General features: G+C 40.0%; 1 protein-coding gene across 1 annotated transcript; it reads left to right on the top strand.

Annotated features, from left to right (window-relative positions):
* Nucleotides 1–6,210: 6,210 nt before the first annotated feature.
* LOC101551826 (mas-related G-protein coupled receptor member X2-like) lies at nucleotides 6,211–13,391 on the top strand. Its single transcript, XM_055143671.1, has 5 exons — nucleotides 6,211–6,462; nucleotides 6,810–6,929; nucleotides 7,423–7,499; nucleotides 10,550–10,654; nucleotides 12,368–13,391. The coding sequence occupies exons 1-5, from the start codon at nucleotides 6,211–6,213 to the stop codon at nucleotides 13,389–13,391; spliced, it is 1,578 nt and encodes a 525-aa protein (XP_054999646.1).
* The last annotated feature ends 6,967 nt before the right edge of the window (nucleotides 13,392–20,358 follow it).

Below are 20,358 nucleotides of genomic sequence, written 5' to 3'. Positions count from 1 at the left end.
AACTTATTTCCAAAGTCACTGCTGTTTTCTAATTGTAAGACACATCTATGAACCTCAAAATCAGAGCACTGTGAATACTCCAAGAAAAAAACAGAAAGTCAGGAGACAATGAGATATTCCAGCAGGTAGGATGTTTTGTCTTGCTCACTGCCTACCTGTGTCACTTCAAACTCACAGACTGTCAGGGAGAAAGTATTTCAAATGGCTGTCCTTTGATTTTTTCACGTCTCATTTTTATGAGAAATCACGTCCTCCGTTCATTGTATGACTTGTTCAGGGGAGGTTGTCCTCAAACTATTTACGCTTTCTGCTTTTTAGAACATGGTTCTCCTTTCCTAGTAGCAAGGGATTTGTGCCTCTGAGCATTGTTCTTGGGGGGCTTCAAAAAACATCCAATTCATTGCTTGCTATGTGGATTGATATTTTTGTAATGACATTAAAAATAAAAGACATATATAGAATAGAGAGTCTCTTATAAAGAAATAATGTAAGGGAATAACAAATCTCCAAGACTGTCAGAAGCTGATAACTGGACATCAGTGGAAAAACTATGATGCTGAGAAGATAATGGAAGGAAAAACAGAGGGATTGGGACACTGGAACAAAGATGGAGAAAAGTGAGACCACAGTGCATGTGTGGTGCTAGAATATTTAATCCATGAAATCAGACAGTAATTTTATTATCAAGCTAGAAAAAAAACTTTATTTATTTTAAATGGTAAACACTTTCTCAGTAGTTTTCAAAATATCTTTAACATTTGAAATTGTATAACTCAGGGTATAAAATAAACCTCCCAAATCATTATATTCCTCCTGGGATCTATATAAAATTACTGGCATCTTTCTCTCCCTTCTCTTTAAGTAGGCACCATTCCATTCTACAAGTGGATCGGTACAGTTGGGAAAGGAAAAACAACTGACCCAGACCTGTATATTCAGAACAGCGCTACACCAATTGTATTTGAGCAATCAGGTATCTACCACTCAAACCCTTTGTGCTTCCATTCTCTTTTCTCTATATGGAAATGATAGTACTTTCTTAACATTTTCATTCTTTTTACATTAGTTTTGAATGGATTCAGTTACTTAGATATAAAATTCAAGGCTTAATTTTATACCTTTACATAGGTCACTCACTCAGCACACCCACTGCTGGATTTCAGTGTCATCCCATGACCAAAAAGGCCCTCTACTCTGCCTCCTGTCAGCCTCTCAGAGTCACCAGTTTTGATCTGTTAACTCAATTTATTTTTGAGAAAACCCAAAGAGAGAATTTTTTCTTGACTAGAACTAAACCAGCAGCTCTTCTTCACTTGATTTTTCAGCTTTTCCCAAATTGAAGTTCAAATGAGCATTTGTGCTTACATCACAAGTCACTCTGGTAAAAGGCATGTTACCCATAACCAGTCTCCATGGGGCCCAGTGATAGTACAGCAGTCGGTAATTCACCTTGCATGGGGCCAGCCTGGGCTCTATTCTCAGGATCCCATATGATCCCCCAAGCATGTAGAGGAGTCATTTCTGCATATATAACCGGTTATAACCCATGAAAATCACCAAGGATGCCAGAGACATAAAACAAAACAAAAAATTAATATTCTAACCGGTTCCTCAAAGAATCCTCTATAGAAATGCATACTAAAAAACTGCAAATTTCATCCCTCTTCTAAACTTTCATATGCACCAGTATTAAATAAATAATGAAGTCACTAATTCAGCCCCCCACTGCTTCCTCTCTCCATTAATTACATGCCTTTTCCCATACTGAAATATTAAAATTTCATTGAGTGTTTATTTATCATGATAAACAATATCCTTTAGAATTAGCAGATACCTACTGGAGTCTCTTACCTTTTTTCAATCATGTAGGAGTACTGCTCTTCGTTCAGCTATTGATTAATCTGATTGAATTAGACATGAAGTCCACATTACTTTTTGTTTATTTTATTGTGTCACTGTGAGATAGTTATAAAGCTTTCATGTTTGAGATTCAGCCATATAATGATAAAACACCCATCCCTCCACCAGCATATTTTCCACTGCCAATGTCCTATATATCCCCACCCCGCCTACAAATCCCAGTCATCACCTGCCTCTATGGCAGATAATTTCCCAAATTCTCTCTTATCTAAATTGGGGCATAATGTCTTGCTCCAATTTTCCCACTACCATTTCAGCCAACCTTCCAGGGGCAGATGCTAGATAATTTTTTTTCTGTTGCTCATTTTGAATATCATGATAACTTGCATGGCCATGATTGTAAATGTCAATTTCTAGGGTGCATATGGTTGGGTTCCAGAGACATCTCTGTATGGCACTAATCCATTTTGGGATTCAATTGGGAGTATCTGGGACAGAGTTGTTGGTGTGCTAAGAGGGCACCCAGAGCAAATTATGGGCTTGACAGCCAGTCTAATGGGCAGGCAGGGATCCGGGGAAAAGACAGCACCAGTTCTCTGCAACAATGCTGCCTGGAGATTTAGTCCTGGAACCCGCATAGTGGGGGCCTTGTTTGTGGAAGCTTGTGGTCACCAGGATTTCATCTGGAGTAGGCTAGGAGGCTGCACCTGCTCTATCTGGGGTGCCCTGGTGAAATTGACTCCCTATGGGGCCCAGAGCGATCTCTAGCTGCTGTTTCTTCAGGGACTTGCAGTTGTATCACTGGGCCAGGGTTGTTGGTGTGCTAAGAGGGTGCGGGGAGGCAAATGGTCCTGGAACCGGCATGTCTGGGCCTTGCTTGTGGAAGCTCTTGGTCACAGAGGTTTCCATCTGGAGTAGGCAGCGGACTGCACCTGCTCCATCTGGGGTACCCTGGAGAAATTGGCTCGGTATGGGGTCCAGAGAGATTTCCAGCTCTGCAGTGTCCTCCAGGACTCACTACTGCTGTGTCTCTGGGCTAGGGCTGTTGGTGTGCTAGGATCTACATTACAAAATTTTCAGCAGATTATATCTTGGTGATGTCCATCCTGAGATGGTGGAGCCAGGCTAGGGGTATGGCGGTGATTTTGGATTGTGATTTTTGGAAGTGGCTGACGGTGGCTTTGCTTTCGCGGGCATAGGCCAACCTGCCCCCCTCCTGTTTACCCTGGTCTCTTCAGCCCTTTACGGATCTGAGCTTAACTGCAGCTTTTGATCTCTTTCGAGAAATATTTAGGGGTCTCTGAAGCAAGGTGGTAGTAGAGCTTACACGGTAGCTCTGGAGTTGGTTCGTGGGAGTGATTGCCAATGTTTCCATATATATGTATTGGGATTTGGGGGGAGGTAGCCCACCCCAACTCTGAGAAAGCCTGGAAATTTAAGTCACAAAACCACATACCAGAATTTTCAGCAGATTATATCTTGGTGAGGTTTGTCCTGAGATGGTGAATTCAGGCCACGGGTATGGTGCTGATTTTGGATAGTGGAAGTAAGTGTTTGCGGGGGGCTTTGCTCGGGCGGGTCACCAAGTCACCTCTCCGATTTAACCCAATCTGTTCAACCATGTGCGAGTTCGAACTTAACTGCGACTTTTCATTGCTTTCAAGATTAATCTATAGGCCTCTGAAATAAGTCAATAAATGAACTTGAATAGCTGAGCCAGAGGTTGTTTATGGGTGTGGCTCCCCCATACCTAGCTTTTCTCCATTTAATTTCTTGGTAAACTTGGTTCCACATTGTCGGGGTCTGGCAAAAACACTTTGGCAATTTTGGGGTATCAGGAATTCTAAAGGCACTATCAGGATGCTGATGTACTCTCCCCACAGGTATAGGTTAATCTACTGGTAGCTACATTCCTCTCTAGAGTTTCTTATCTCTAAAGCTCACAAGAAGGCAGAGCTAGTCATTGTACATGTATAATGAGTACTCTCACGTGTAAAATCTTTACGAAGAAGGATAAGTAAAGATATTTCATTTTTGGCATGCTTACTCTGGTGACAGTTCCATTCTGCAGTTTTTATGCATGTCATTCCATTTTCCTTGCTATTAAAATTTCCCCTCACTCATTTGGGTTTTTTTTTCTTTTATTTATTTTTTAGACCATTACAAAGCCGCTCATGAATGGATTTCCGTCATGCAGTATTCCTACATCCGTCAGCCCACCAGTGTAGAATTCACAGAACCAGTGTCTCCAGGTTCTTTCACATCATGCCCACACACATCTCATGGCTCCCTGTCTGCCTCTATGGCAGACACTTTTCTACTTTCTCTCATTCTTCCTCTCTCTCTTTTTCTCTCTCTATCTCTCTCTTTCTCTCTCTCTCCTTGTGGTTGTAATATTGAAACCGAAATATTATCAAGAATATGCCTGACCTAGTTTTAACCCCGAGATCTTTTCCAGTGTGATCATTCCCAGCTATCATTATCCTTGTTGTATCTTCTCTATCTTATCCACCCTCACCCACACACACGTGTGGTTAGTTCCAACCATCCTCCACTCATTTGTTATCTATTTTAGTAATGATCCATGTGACCCTGACAAACGTTAGCCATTGGGACACAGGAATGAACATGAGTAAGAACTCACTGTTTTCAGAGAGCTGACATAAATGACCATGCACTTGAGGGTCATATTCCTTCAATGTAAAAAACTAAAGCTAGCGGAGGGGCGAGTGCACTCGCGGGCTCTCCGGGCGGCTCTGTCTCACCGCCCGCGTTCGGTGCCCTGGAACCGCAGTGTGTGGGCTGGATCGGGACGGCCGGTGGTCAAGGACAGGCAAAAGAAGAACGAGGACCAAGCTAGTTGCTGATTAGTTACAGTTTATTCAATCTTCCATCTTTCTCATCTCCCGCACTCCCTGTTCAGGCCTCTCTCTGGATCCACTGCTCAACTGCTGCCTCTCCCTGGCTTCTCTCTCTCCTCCTACTTGTCTCTCCCAACCTTGCCCTCTAGGCTACAACAAGCCAGGTAGCCAAATCAACATAAGAAAGCCTTCCTGAGGGCAGGGCACTCCAAAGCCCTTCCTCACTCTAAAGGTTTTTTTCTTTTCCTTAGTCCAGGAACTTATTAACATCTTAATACTAGTTATTTTTGTATGGACATAGCAAGGGATACATTGAGGCTTGCAAGGCAGCTCTCCTGGCAACATCTTGCCACAGGCTCAGACCACAGCACTCAGGCCAGATTAATCATTCCTCACCCTAGCAGGGTCCAAATCTAGTTATCACTGTTTGGATCATGACAACATTTGTCCATGATCAAGCTCTTAACTTAGAGTTAAGCATTAGGCACTTTGGCCAGGCCCATCTCGATGCCAGGGTAGCACACAACTCACCACTTGCCCTGGGTCCTTCTTGTCCCACATCGGGACCATGCTTTGGGGGTGCTAGGAAGTAAGGGCAGCTGAGGCTTAAGTCAAGAGAACAGATGCCCTGGAGGAAAATATCATGTAGAGTCAAATGACTCCCAGGTTACAAAAGCATAACATTTGTTAAGTCTTCCTGTGTCCATACAAAAAGGACTTGCTATGAATAAACTATGCAAAGGACTCAAGGAGAAGAGAAAAACATTATTTACAAGTCAACAGAACACTAAGAAAGAAGCTACAAATAAACAAAGAGGAATAGGAGCACTGTAACAGGAGTAACCCAATAAACCTAAACTACTGAGGCTATGTTATCCTACACTTCAAATCCTGGTGTCCTTTTCCTTTTGAGTGGGTCATTCTCAGTCATTGAAATGTCACATAGTTCATGCCTCTGAAGGCCCAGAACAGAAGAAGGCTAACTTCAGAGTGTCACTCCTGTCTTTGCATTCTTCCAGGAAATCTCCCCTCCAGACACTGTACAATGGGACATGGCCTATGAAAATAGTGGGAAAATCAGGACCTTGCAAGAGTTCATATTTGTGAAAAGCTGCGATTCAATAGATAAAAGACAGGCCTTAATAATAAAGATCAGACTTGGGACTAGAGCAATAGCACAGCAGGTAGGGCATTTGCCTTGCATTCGGCTGACCAGGGTTCGATTTCCAGAATTTAATATGGTTCCCTGAGCACTGCCAGGGGTAATAGTTGAATGCAGATTCAGGAGTAACCCCTGTGCATCACCAGGGTTAAGAAAAAAAGAAAAACAAAAAGAAAGAAAAGAGAGAACCCAAATATAGAATGGCAAAGTGTGTGGGCTGCTTAAACTGTCTTAGTTGCTTCTCTCTGGTCTCACTTATGGCCATGATGAAACTGAAAATTCTTTCTCATCTGTGTTTCCAGAAACATCAGCAGAGAGTAACTGAGCATGGATGTAACTGCCACAGCTTGGGTGACTGAAAGCACACTGCAGTATGCAAGTGACTGGGAGGACTTTGACAGACCACTTGACATGGCTTTGCTGATCTCAGGCATTGTGGAATTCATCATTTCCCTAGTGGGACTGGCAGGAAATGCTGTGGTGCTCTGGCACCTGGCTTTCCTCATGCAGAGGAATGCTTTCTCCATCTACATCCTCAACTTGGCAGGAGGCAATTTTGTCTGTCTAACCACTGACATGGTATTCTCCATAGTTAGTTTTGTCACAGATATAAAATTGCTCCCATCTTTGTTTACAAAAATTTTTAAATAATATTTGTCTTTCAATATGTTGCAGGTCTGAGCATTCTCACTGCCATTAGCACTGAGCACTGCCTGTATGCTCTAAAACCAATCTCGTATGGTTGCCATCACCCAAAACACATGTTATCTGTCACGTGTGCCCTGATCTTGACCCTGCTCCTGAGCATTCTGTGACTAGAATTAAGTGGCTTTCTGTTTTGAGAGCCTAAATACATTTGTGGAAGTTAATTGATAAAGTATTGCCATGTGACAGATTTTCTCCTTTGAGCTTCTCCTTGGATCCAGCCTGGTCCTGATGACCTGATTGCTTTGTGGCTCCCAGAAGAAGAAGCTGACCAGACTATGAGTGACCATCAGGCTCACTGTGCTGGCCTCCCTCCTCTGTGGACTGTCTTGAAGAATCCTGTTAGATTTAATGCCAATTAGTTATACTACGTACAGTTTTAAATTTTATCTAGTTGCAGAGATATTAACCTGTGTCAACAGTCCTGCCAATCCTGTCATTTACTTCTTTGTTGGTCCTTATAAGCAGAAGCAAACACAGAAAGTAGAAGCTTCAAATTAATTCTTCAGAGAGCTTTGCAGGATGTTCCTGAAGAGAATGGAAGTCAAGGCAGCCCTCCCCAGGAGACTCTGGAGATATCAGGAAATACTCATGTGTCCTAACTTAATCACAATGTAGGATTTTTTTCATAAAGTTCATCAATGCCATTGCATTTGAGGTATCTGGCATTTCTCACTTTTTAAAGCTAAATTTTATTTCATTCTATAAGTGAGTCACTATTTTTCTGGTCTGTATATATAGAAAAAGGCTATTTTTGTCTAGTGTTCATGCAGAATAAATTTACTACTAATATACATCTTTGAGTGTTTTAGGACATGTTTGTATTTCTCACAGATAAGCAACCAGAAGATAAATCTGATTAATATGAAAGAATTTGATATGGAGGCACTCGACAACTGTATGACTGAAATGTAAGCACAAAAGTTTGTAAGTCTGTAACTGTACTTCATGGTGATTCACTAATTAAAAAAAAGAAGTTGCATGTGAAACTCTAGGAGTAATTTCAAAAGTCTTTCTAGAGTGGTAGTTCTATATCTATTTGTTACATCTACTATATGGTCTCAGTGCTTTGTAGTCCTGTTTTCCATATGTTGCTCTTTTGCAGCACAGCCCATTTCTTATAAATTAAGTTCTCAAGACAACAGAAACAAAACTAAACCTATGGGACCTTTCATATTCAAAGATTTCTATACAGCTAAGGAAATAGGGGCTAAAAGTACTAGGCACTAAATGAACAGGAAAAAGCATGTGCATACAACAACATCAGATAAAGTCTTTCTATTTTAGATGTATAAAGCACATACATTAAAAATTGAAAATAATGTAAAAGCCCTATAGAAAATTATGGAATGAAAATGAGCAGCTACTTCTTTGAAGTAGATAGAGAGTGGGTGGGGAGTCATTGAAAAATGAACTCTCATCCATGGCTGATTCAACTACTCCAACCCCAAGGAAAATAGTATGGGAATTTTTCAGAGAAGTAAATATAGAGTTACCATGGGCAGAGGTGATAATACACTGCGATGTGAAATAAACCTAGGTGTCCAAGAACAGATGAGTGAATAATGAAAGTGTGATAGATTACATAAAAAACTTATACACTCAAGCTGAAAGGAATAAAGCAATCATGCATTTTACCACAACTTGGACAGAACTGGAGCATACCACGTAAAGGAAGTGAATCTTCAGGAGGACAAATACCAGATGATATCACTTATCTGTGGTCTATAGAAGAATACCAGGAAGAGAGAATGCCTGGTCTACAGTGGGGATACCCATTCTACCCTTGGCTACTGAATATAGAAATGACAAGGACAGGAAAGGGAGAAAATGAGGGGCGTAAGTCTACAGGAATGGGAGGGAAAAGGAGTAAGGTTTGGGGCTTTGAGCACATTTTTAGTGTTGAAATGGGAGATATGAATTTATACTTCAGAGCCAACAATATTATAATGTGAAATTAAAACTCCAACAATCAAATTTAGAAATGTACCTGTCAAAATCACAGACTGGGGTTTTGAGAAAACCTGGGAACAACAGTTGAGGAAGTCAGCACTGCTGGTGGGACTGCATTGAAGCCCTGCATGCCTAAACTCTGCGAAAAATAACTGTGTACATCATGGTATCATGTCTAATGAAATATAATAAAATAACAAAAGTTTGTCAGTCGCATATGTGTATAAGTTTATTTCTGTTAGACTTAATTTTAACCCTTTGGTCTGTGTTTGGAGTTTTGTTCCAATACCCTTATAATTTATTTATTTTTAATTTATTTATTTTTTAATTAGTGAGTCACAGTGAGGGTACAGTTACAGATTCACACATTTTCATGCTTGTTTTTCCCTCATGCAATGTTTAAGAGCCCATCCCTCCACCAGTGTCAATTCTCCACCACCCATGAACCCAGTATCCCTCCCACACACACCCCAGTCCCACCCCTGCCACCACACCCTGCCTCTGTAGCAGGGCATTCCAATTTGATACTCTCTTTCCTTTTGAACACCCTTATAATTTACTGCTACTTTTATACTACAGCCTAAGTTGAAGATTATCATGAATCTTCTTTATTCTTACTCTCAGAACTACGTCATCAACACAAAATGAACTGTTCATTGAAAAACAAACTAACAAACAGTGCTATTTTCTGTTTTCTTGAAAATTGTCAGTGAATATTGAAGAAATTAATTCAGCTCTTCTATTTTGAGATTGGGTTGGATATCTTTTTGACATTGAGATTTATTATATTTTTATTTTTATTTATCTATATTTTTGGCTTTTGGTGTCACATCTGGTGATGCTTAGCAAGCTTTGCACTCAGTAATTACTCCTAGCGTGCTCAGGGAACAATACGGGATGCTGGGAATCGAACCTGGGTCAGCCACAAGCAAGCAAACGCCCTTCCCACTGTGCTATTGCTCCAGTGATGTAGTGAACTACATGTGTAAATTACATGTGTAAAATAATCCATCTATATTATGTCGGGCACATGCACAAACATCACTGTAAATCAAATATTACATAAGAAACTAAGGGAGGAAAATGTATGACATTTATATGTCATTGCACATATTTTGACTAGCCTTACTTTTGAGAGTCTGTCCAATTTCACATTCATAAAAAATATGTAAGTATTCTCATTCTGAACTGTTACCACAGTTGACAAAGGAATGTTTTGCACTCTTATTCTTCAGGGGTAAAAAATACAATTCTTAGTCATCTTAATTTGCATTTAAGTCATTGCAAACTGTGATTTTGTATCATTTCTCGTTGTCCATAATTGGTTTATTTTGCATATTATTCAGTTTTCCTTGAAATTAGTGACATAGTATTTACAAATAAATTTAATTTCCAACCTGAAAAATTCTGAATTTCCTCTCATACCCCAAAATCTTACATGTGAAAAAAAAGTATTCCCTGGTTCAGTTGACAAATAAAAGGAAACATACGTGTTCTTTGAATCAGTAATCATAGAAAAATAATTTAGATACAAAAGATAACCAACCTGCTGCTCTGGAAATATAATTAGAAGATTATATATATGTTGATCTATTTCTATAGCTAATTGTAAGGAAAACTAGAAACTATATGAATTTTTACCATGATAACACAAAATTTAAAGGATCCAGATATAGAATAGGTCCCAGATGAGGAAAGTGCATTTTATTACTACTTATAAATCTTCACAGAGCCAACTCATATTGCTTTCTGTTGCTGCCCAGGCACACGGCTGACAGTGAGAGAATCCACAAGAAATACTTGCAAGGCATTATACCATATAGGGATGAAGATGCACAGACTGAAATAGAGTTTTTTTTCATATATAATGTTGAGACACATCCCCAGAGAGGGCATGACACCAAACACATTGTGCTCTCGTTTGACAGCAGGTCTCTGAACAGGAACTCACATGAGCTCCTGGTAAATTTGATAAGCCTCCTTCTCATCAACTTCCCCTCTCTCTAAGGCATCTTCTGTACGGCAGAGAAGAGTTCAAAACAAAGGTGAATCTCTACAAACTCTTTCTGTCAACAGATGTCAGCTTTCTACTTGAAGGAAGAAGACAAAGCAGGTAAGTTTCTCAAGCTTATTTCCAAAGCAATGTTGTGTTTTTGTGTTTCCTAGTAGCAAGGGACCTGAGCCTTTGAGCATTGTTCTTGGGAGGCTTTGAATAACATTCAATTCATCACTTGCTATGTGGATGGATCTGATTGGAAGGAAGTGAGGAGAAGGGCATATATAGAATAATCTGTATCATATAACAAAATAATGTCAGGCAATATAAATGCACAAGACCAACAGAAACTGAGAACTGGACTTTCGTACAAAAATGTATTAAACTGAAGAGATAAGGGAGGAAGAAGATAGAGGGGTTGGGACACTGGAACAATGATGGAGGGAAGTGAAACTTCTGCGCATGTGTGATGTTGGAATGTTAAAAATTGTTTTAAGGGGCTGGAGCAATAGCACTGCAGGTAGTGCATTTGCCTTGCACGTAGCTGACCCGGGTTCAATTTCCAGCATTTCATATGGTCCCCTGAGCACTGCCAGGAGTAATTCCTGAGTGCAGAGTCAGGAGTAACCCCTGTGCATCGCTAGGTGTGTCCCAAAAAGCAAAAAAAGATTGTTTTAAATGTTAAACACTTTTTCTTTATTTCTTACAAAATATCTTTAACATTTGAAATTATATAATCCAGGATATGCAAAAAATACCCCAAATCAATATATTCCTCCTGGATCTGTAGAAGTGTTACTGGTATTTTTCTCTCCCCCCCCTTTTTTTTTTGCTTTTTGGGTCACACCTGGCAATGCTCAGGGGTTACTCCTGGCTCTGTGCTCAGGAATTCCTCCTGGCGGTGCTCGGGGGACCATAGGGATGCTGGGAATCGAACCTGGGTCGGCCGTGTGCAAGGCAAACGCCCTACCCGCTGTGCTATCTCTCCAGCCCTCTCCCTTTTCTTTAAGTAGGTGCCATTCCATTCTACAAGTGGCTCTCTAGAGTTGGTAAAGGAAAAGTAGCTGACTCAGACCTCGATATTCAGGACAGCACTATACCAGTTGTATGCATGGAATTAGGTACCTACCACGCAAACCCTTTGTGCTCTCATTTTCTTTATATAGAAATGGGGCTGGGTCGATAGCACAGCAGGTAGGACCTTGCACATGGCTGACCCGGTTCAATTCCTCTATCCCTCTTAGAGAGACTGGCAAGCTACTGAGAGTATCTCGCCTACACAGCATAGCCTGGCAAGGTACCTGTGGTGTATTCGATATGTCAAAAAAAGTAACAACAAGTCTCACAATGGAGATGTTATTGGTGCCCACTCAAGCAAAGGATGAGCAATGGGATGACAGTAATTCAATGATACTATATAGAAATGATAGCATTTTAATTTAATTTAATACTTAGCATTTTAATTCTTCTTGCAATTGTTTTGAATGGTGTCAGTGACTTAGATATGACATTTAAGGGTTAATTTTATACCTTTACATAGTTTACTCACTCACCCCACCCACCTCCTGGATCTCAGTGTCATCCCATGACCAAAATGACTATCTACTCAGCACTCCTGTCAGCCTCACTGAGTCACCAGTTTTGTTTTATTAACTGAATCTGTTCTTAGAAGACCCAGAGAGAGTTTTTATCAGGCAGAGTATAAATATAGTATGTTGAAGCTGTGTGGCCTGCTTAAACTGTCTAAGCTGCTTCTCTCTGGTCTCAGTTACCTGTATGGCCATGAGAATCCATGGTCATACTGAAAATTCTTTCCATTTGTGTTTCCAGGAACACCAGCAGAGCATATCTGAGCATGGATGTAACTGCCACACCTTGGGTGACTGAAAGCACACCTCAATATACAAGTGATCGGGAGGATTTTGACAGACCACCAGACATGGCTTTCCTGATCTCAGGCATTGTGGAATTTATCATTTCCCTGGCGGGGCTGGTAGAAAATTCTGTGGTGTTCTGGCTCCTGGCTTTCCGCATGCAGAGGAATGCTTTCTCCATCTATATCCTCAACTTAGCAGGAGCTGACTTTGTCTGTCTATGCACCCACATAGTAGTCTCCATGTTGATTTTGGTCAAATATAGCAAACTATACTCCAAGGAGGAGATATTAAATTTTTCTGTAGCATTTTTCTTTCCCTATATTGCAGGCCTGAGCATTCTCACTGCCATTAGCACTGAACGCTGCCTGTCTGTCCTAAAACCATTATGGTATCGTTACTACCACACAAAACAAATGTCATCTGTCATGTGTGCCCTCATCTGGGCACTGTCCCTTCTCCTGACCATTCTAGAACTTAAGTTCTGTGGTTTACTGTTTGGAAAATATGATGAGGATTTGTGTAGACGAATTGATTTCAGCATTGTCACATGGCTGGTGTTCTCCTTTGTGCTTCTTTTCGGGTCCAGCCTGGTGCTGCTGACCAGATTGCTGTGTGGCTCCCAGAAGAGGAAGCTGACCAGGCTGTATGTGACTATTGGGCTCACAGTGCTGGTCTTCCTCCTCTGTGGACTGCCCTGGGGAATCAGTTATTTTCTCTTATACTGGATGCCAACTGTTTCTTTCTATGTCAGCTTTAATATAATTGTAGTGACGAATGTATTAGCCTGCGTCAACAGCTGTGCCAATCCCATCATTTACTTCTTTGTTGGCTCTTATAGACACCAGCAAAGACAGCAAAGAAGGAGCCTCAAAGAAATTCTGCAGAGAGCTTTGCAGGATGTTCCTGAGGAGGATAGAATCCAAGGCAGCCCTCCTCAGGAGACCCTGCAGATTTCAGGAAATACTCATGTGGCCTAACTCAATCAAAATGTAGACATAGTTTTTTTTTTTCTTTTGGGCTCTGGGAGGTCTTTATTAATGATGTTTCAGTCTTGGTCTGGGTCGGGGATGAGGAGTGGTGCCCCCCAGGAGTCCCAGGCATGCTGCCTCCGTGGAATAAAGTGGGGAGCCCATTTCTGGCACTCGGGAGAGCACGGCTTGCACTGGGCTGGCGGAACAGCTGAGCCCCAACCACAGTCAGGTGGGGAGGGTCCAGGCGATCCAGGCCCAGGCCACCCTGTACTGAAAAATGTAGACATAGTTTTCAGAAATTTTACCATTGCCTTCAGATACCACATCCTCAATTTTTACAGCTGAATATTGTAACTGTACCATCATTTGTTTTCATGGTCTATATATACAAAAATGCATATAGGTAAAAATCTATATTTGTATAGTGTTGACAAAGAATAAATTTGCTATTAACATTAATGTTTGAGTGTTTTCATGACATGTTTGTGTTTCTCACATATAACTATCAGAGGTAAATCTGGATAATATGGAAGAAGTTGCATGTGAAACTCTAGGAAAAATTTCCAATGCGTTTTCTTAGGGAGGGTTATATCTGTTTTATACATCTCTGTGTGCTGTATGTGATTTGACTAACTATTTATCCATGAGTTGCTCTCTTTCACAAAATACTAATTCGTATAAATTAGTACTCAAGACAATAGTAACAAACAAAAAAAATCAGACCAAATCAATATCAAATATTCCTATACAGTTAAGGAAACATGGGCTAAAACTAATAGAAACAAAATGAAGAGGGAAAAAATATGTGCATTAAAAATCAGATAAAGTTTTCTATTTTATGATTAGGTCTTTATATTTGTATGTAATTATACATATTAATAAACGTAAAATATATACATGTGTACACATATATATGTTATGTGTATATACTTATACATTTTATGTATTACACATATTGATACACATTTATATGTCTTTATACATATTTTAAATGACCCTTTTTGTTGATTCAGTCAAATTTTACTTCTGTCAAAAATGTGACAGAATGTCTCAACCCACACTGCCACCATGGCTGACGAAGAAATGTTTTGCACTTTTTTTTCTCTTGTGGAAAAAAATACAATTGTGAAAAATTTAAATTAACAAGTAAGTCATTGAAAAATGTGAAATTGAACTGCTTCGAATTGTCCATACTTAGTTTATTTTGAATATTATTCAATATTCTTGAAAGCATTATCATATTATTGACAACTAAGTTTTATTCACTGTCACTGTCACTGTCATCCCATTGCTCATTGATTTGCTCAAGCGGACACCAGTAACATTTCCATTTTGAAACTTGTTGTTAATGTTTTTTGCATATTGAATACACCACTGGTAGCTTGCCAGGCTCTGCCATATGGGCGAGAAACAATCAGTAGCTTGCCAGGCACACTGAGAGTGGCAGAGGAATAGAACCTGGGTCAGCCACGTGCAAGGCAAATGCCCTACCGCTGTGCTATTAAATTTTATTACAACTCTTAAAAATTCTGAATTTCCTGTCATATCCTATAATCTCATATGGGAAGAAAAATGATTCTCAAGTTCCAACTGACAAACGAAAAGAAATATTAAATGTTATTCAAATCAATAGTCATAGAAATAGAATTTAGATGCAAACATGAAAAACCACTCCTTCTGGAAATGAGATCAGTAAATTATATGAGTTGATATGCTTCTGTAGCATATGTAAGGAAAATAGAAATTTAAAGGACTTATTACCATAATACCACAAAATTTAAAAGAGTCAAGTAGAGTTTGAGTCTCAGATAAGCAAAGTGTCCTATATTTCTAATCCTCACAGACTAAAATCCCATTGTTTTTTGTGCTCTCCAGGCACATTGTCAGTGAGAGAATCCACAAGAACCACTAGCAGGAAAGTGTACCACATGGGGGTCGAGATGCACAGACTGAGAGAGAGTTTTAATCAGATCTAATGCGGAGACATCCCCAGAGGGGTCATGATACCAAGGACATTGGGGTCTCATTGGACAGCAGGTCTTTGAAAAGGAAACCATAGATGTTCACGGGAAACTTGATAAGCCTCCTTCTCACCAACTTCCACTCCTTCTGAGGAGTCTTCTTCTGGACCAGAGAAGGATTCAAAATGAAGGTGAATCTCTATAAAGTGTTCCTGTCAACGGGAGTCAGTTTGCCACCTAAAGGAAGAATGCAAAAGAGATAAGTTTATTGAGCTTATTTCCAAAGCCAAACGGTGTTTTCTTCCTAAGGCACATCCATAAACCTCAAACTGGGAGCCTCTTGGGTGCACCAAGAAAAGACAGAGATTCAGGAGCCAGTGAGATAGTCCAGCAGATAGGATGTTTGCCTCACTCATGGCATACTCACAGCCTGGCATGGAGAAAGTATTTCAAATGGCTGTCCTCAAAATTTTTTCAGTCTCATTTTCCTGGATGCACCAGTGTTAGAGGAAATGGGAATCATTCTGTGAGGCACAGAGACATTTCCTCCTGGATGCATAATCAATGGAGAATATGCAGATAGATTTATGATAAAGGCAGAAGAGTCTATCTTCCTTTGCAGTTTCAGATAAGGAAGTTTCTGGGATTTTTCAGGGTCATGGAACTCTACTATACATCCCATCAAATTGTTTGCTTTACTTCCTTGTTGTCATACCAATATCTGTATAATTTCTCTGGAACAATATCTTAAAGATACTTCATTGCCAGTATAATTTGCTTTTTATTTGAAAACATAGTGGTTTTTATAATAATTTATAAATATTTATATTTAAAACTTCGGGTTCCATGATATTTGAATTTGTAAGAAAGAATTGTATCCTTGAGAGTAAAGTTCAGAACAATATCTAAGGAAAATGAATAGTATCTTTATAAACAAATCAGGCTTATGGGAAATGGCTCTCTTTCCATAGTTGCTTTATTAGAAAAAGTTGATCTGTTTTCTAAAGCCTCGAAATAATAATTGTTGAGCAAAATGTTTAAGGTAGAGGTGACCATTCCAACATAAGTCACATTTTTTACAGCCTACAACTATGCCTGGCCCTCTAGTGGTATTTAATGAGTAAGTGCTGCATTAAAGTCCATGTCAAATGTCTTTTTTTTAATTTATTTTTTTAATTAGTGAGTCACCGTGAGGGTACAGTTACAAATCTACACATTTTCGTGTTTGTGTTTTCCTCATACAATATTCGAGAACCCATCCATCCACCACTGTCCATTCTCCACCACCAATGAACCCAGTATCCCTCCCAACCTCTAATCCCGTCCCCCCCCCCCGCCCCGCCTCTGTGGTAGGGTATTCCATTTTTTTTTTCTCTCTCTTTTTGGGTGGCTGGTTTGCTATAGGGGTACTCAGTAGCCATCGTGTTCAGGCTCTAGTCTACTTTCAGCAGGCATCTCCCTTTCCATGCAGATCTCTAACCACATTTTACTTGGTGTTTCCTTCTCTATCTGAGCTGCCTTTCCTCTAGCATGTGAGGCCAGCATCCAAGCCATGGAGCCAACCGCCTGGTATTATATAATGCTATTCTTGGGTGTTAGTCTCCTACTCTGATATTTTATATTCCATGGATGAGTGCAATCTTTCTATGTCCCTCTCTTTCTGACTAATTTCACTTAGCATGATACGTTCCATGTTGATCCACTTATATGCAAAATTCATGACTATATCTTTTTTAACAGTTGTACAATATTCCATTGTATAGATGTACCAAAGTTTCTTTAACCAGTTATCTGTTCTCATGCACTCGGGTTTTTTCCAGATTCTGGCTATTGTTAACAGTGCTGCGATGAACATATAAGTGCAGATCTCATTTTGACTTTACCTTTTTGTTTTTCTGTGATATATTCCCAGAAGTGCTATTGCTAGATAAAATGGAAGCTCAATTTCTAATATTTTTAGTAGAGTCCATACTGTTTTCTAAAGGGGCTGAACCAGTTGGCAATCCCACCAGCAGTATAGAAGATCTTCTTTCTCCCCACATCCTCTCCAAGAGCAGTTGCTTTTGTTTTTTTGAATGTGTGCCAGTCTCTGTGGTGTGAGGTGGTATCTCATAGTTGTTTTGATCTGCATCTCCCTGATGATTATTGATACAGTGAATTTTTTCATGTGTCTTTTGGCCATTCATATCTCTTCCTTGGAAAATTTTCTGTTCATATCTTCACCCCATTTTCTGATAGGGTTGGATACTTTCTTCTTGTAGAGTTGAACCAGTGCTTTATAAACCCTTGATATCAACCCCTTATTGGATTGGTGTTGGGTGAATATCCTTTCCCATTCTGTAGATTGTCTTTTTATTTTGGTCACTGTATATTTTGTGGTGCAGAAGCTTCTTAGTTTAATGTAGTCCCATTTGTTTATCTCTGTTTCCACTTGGTTGGTCAATTGCATGTCATATTTGAAGATACCTTTAGCTTCAATAACGTGGAGGGTTTTGCTGACCTTGTCCTAGATGTATCTTATGGATTGTGGTCTGATGTTAGGGTCTTTAATCCATTTTGATCTGATTTTCATGCACAGTGTCAGGTCGATGTCACCATGACCAAGTGGGATTCATCCCAAGAATGCAAGGATGGTTTAACATTTGGAAATCAATCAACATAATCCATCATATCAGCAAAAGTAAATAAAAAACCATATGATCATATCAATAGATGCAGGAGAGCATTTGACAAGAACCAACATCTGTTCATGATGAAAATTCACATCAAAATGGGGTTTGGAGGAGCTTTCCTCAAGATAGTCAAAGCCATCTACCACAAACCTATGGCAAGTATTATCCTCAACGGGGAAAAGCTAGGGGCCTTTCCTCTAAGGTCAGGGACAAGACAAGGATACCCACTCTCACCGTTGCTGTTCAATATAGTACTGGAAGTACTTGCAATAGCTGTTAGGCATGAAAAAGATATTAAGGGCATCCAGGTAGGAAAAAAAGAAATCAAACTCTCATTATTCACAGATGATATGATACTATAACTAGAAAAGCCTAAAACCTCTACTAAGAAACTCTTAGAAGCAATTGACCTGTACAGTAAAGTTGCAGGCTATAAAATCAATACCCAAAAACCATGGCCTTCCTATTTGCAAACAATGAGACAGAGGAAAGGGAAATTAAAAAAAAAATCCCATTCACAATCGTGCCCCAGAAAATCAAGTACCTTGGAATCAGCTTAACTAAAGAAGTAAAGGACCTCTACAAAGAAAACTATAAAACTCTACTTCATGAAATAAAAGAGGACATGAGGAAATGGAAACATATCCCCTGCTCATGGATAGGGAGAATCAACATTGTCAAAATGGCAATACTCCCTAAAGCATTATACAGATTCAACGCGATCCTTATAAGGATACTCATGACATTCTTCAAAGAAATGGGTCAAGCAATCTGGAAATTCATATGGAAGAACAAATGCCCATGGATAGCTAAAACAATTCTTGGGAAAAAGATGATGGGAGGCATCACCCTCCCCAATCTTAAATGTTACTACAAAGCGGAAACAATTAAAACAGCATGGTATTGGAACAAAGGCAGAGCCACAGACCAGTGGAAAAGGGTGAAATATCCCTACACACAACCTCAAATGTATGATCATCTAATCTTCGATAAGGAAGCAAGAATTGTGAAGTGGAGCAAGGAAAGCCTCTTTAACAAATGGTGCGGGCATAACTGGACAACCTCAAATGTCTTTTTAAGTGACCTCAATGACATTAAGAAGGAGCATGGTCACACAGTGCCATTCTCTCCTCCAGCTTTGGTTCTTGGTGGGGAGTCTTGGAGACATGATGGCAGGCCCAGGCTTCATATGATGTGTTTGAGACTTTCAGCTCAGATGCTTCGCTGTTGATTTCAAGAATGATAATTATATATGCCACCAATTGCATTATTCTCAGAATACTGGCCTCTCTCTTTTCTAAGTTTTGAGGCCAAAACTTAGGTTATACCGCTGTTGGAGAGGATGTGGGGAGAAAGGGACCCTTCTACACTGCTGGTGGGAATGCCGGCTAGTTCAGCCCTTTTGGAAAACAGTATGGACGATTCTCAAAAAACTAGAGGTTGAGCTCCCATTTGACCCAGCAATACCACTGCTGGGAATATATCCCAGAAAAGCCAAAAAGTATAGTCGAAGTGACATATGCACTTATATGTTCACCGCAGCACTGTTTACAATAGCCAGAATCTGGAAAAAACCCGAGTGCCCTAGAACAGATGACTGGTTGAAGAAACTCTGGTACATCTATACAATGGAATACTATGCAGCTGATAGAAAAAATGACGTTTGCATATAAGTGGATCAACATGGAAAGTATCATGCTAAGTGAAATGAGTCAGAAAGAGAGAGACAGACATAGAAAGATTGCACTCATCTGTGGAATATAGAATAATAGACTATAAGACTAACGCCCAAGAATAGTAGAAATAAGTACCAGGAGATAGTTTCCATGGCTTGGAGGCTGGTCTCTCATTCTGGGTAACTCAGGGAAGGGACCACCAAGTAAAATGTGGTTGGAGGTCATGTGGGGGAAGGGTGAGGCGGGCGGAATACAGACTAGAGATTGAACACAATGGCCACTCAACACCTTTATTGCAAACCATAACACCTAATCAGAGAGAGAGAACAAAAGGGAATTCCCTGCCATAGTGGCAGGGTGGGGTGGGGGTAGAAGGGACTGGGGAGGGGGGAAGGGATGTTGGGTTTACGGGTGGTGGAGAATGGGCACTGGTGAAGGGATGGGTTATTGAACTTTGTATGGGGGAAGCATGAGCACAAAGATGTATGGATCGGTAACTGTACCCTCACGATGACTCTCTAATTAAAAATAAACTAAAAAAAAAACAACTTAGGTTATAGATTTGAGAATTTGTAGAAAACCTAAAAAAAAGCAATTAATATCAATAATTTCTTTCTGAAAACTATAAAATATTTTCTAATATTCAGGCAATGTTTTTTCCTCT

The sequence above is a fragment of the Sorex araneus genome, chromosome 6 (assembly GCF_027595985.1).
Source record: "Sorex araneus isolate mSorAra2 chromosome 6, mSorAra2.pri, whole genome shotgun sequence".
Taxonomy (NCBI): Eukaryota; Metazoa; Chordata; class Mammalia; order Eulipotyphla; family Soricidae; genus Sorex; species Sorex araneus.
The sequence above is the reverse complement of the archived record's forward strand: the minus strand, read 5'-3'. Positions and strand labels throughout refer to the sequence as shown.

Coding starts and splice junctions, on each gene's coding strand:
- LOC101551826 (XM_055143671.1), top strand. CDS start 6,211: ATGGATGTAACTGCCACAGCTTGGGTGACTGAAAGCACACTGCAGTAT. Junction 6,463..6,809: donor TCTGTCTAACCACTGACATG/GTATTCTCCATA, acceptor CCTTGGATCCAG/CCTGGTCCTGATGACCTGAT. Junction 6,930..7,422: donor GGACTGTCTTGAAGAATCCT/GTTAGATTTAAT, acceptor TATTTCTCACAG/ATAAGCAACCAGAAGATAAA.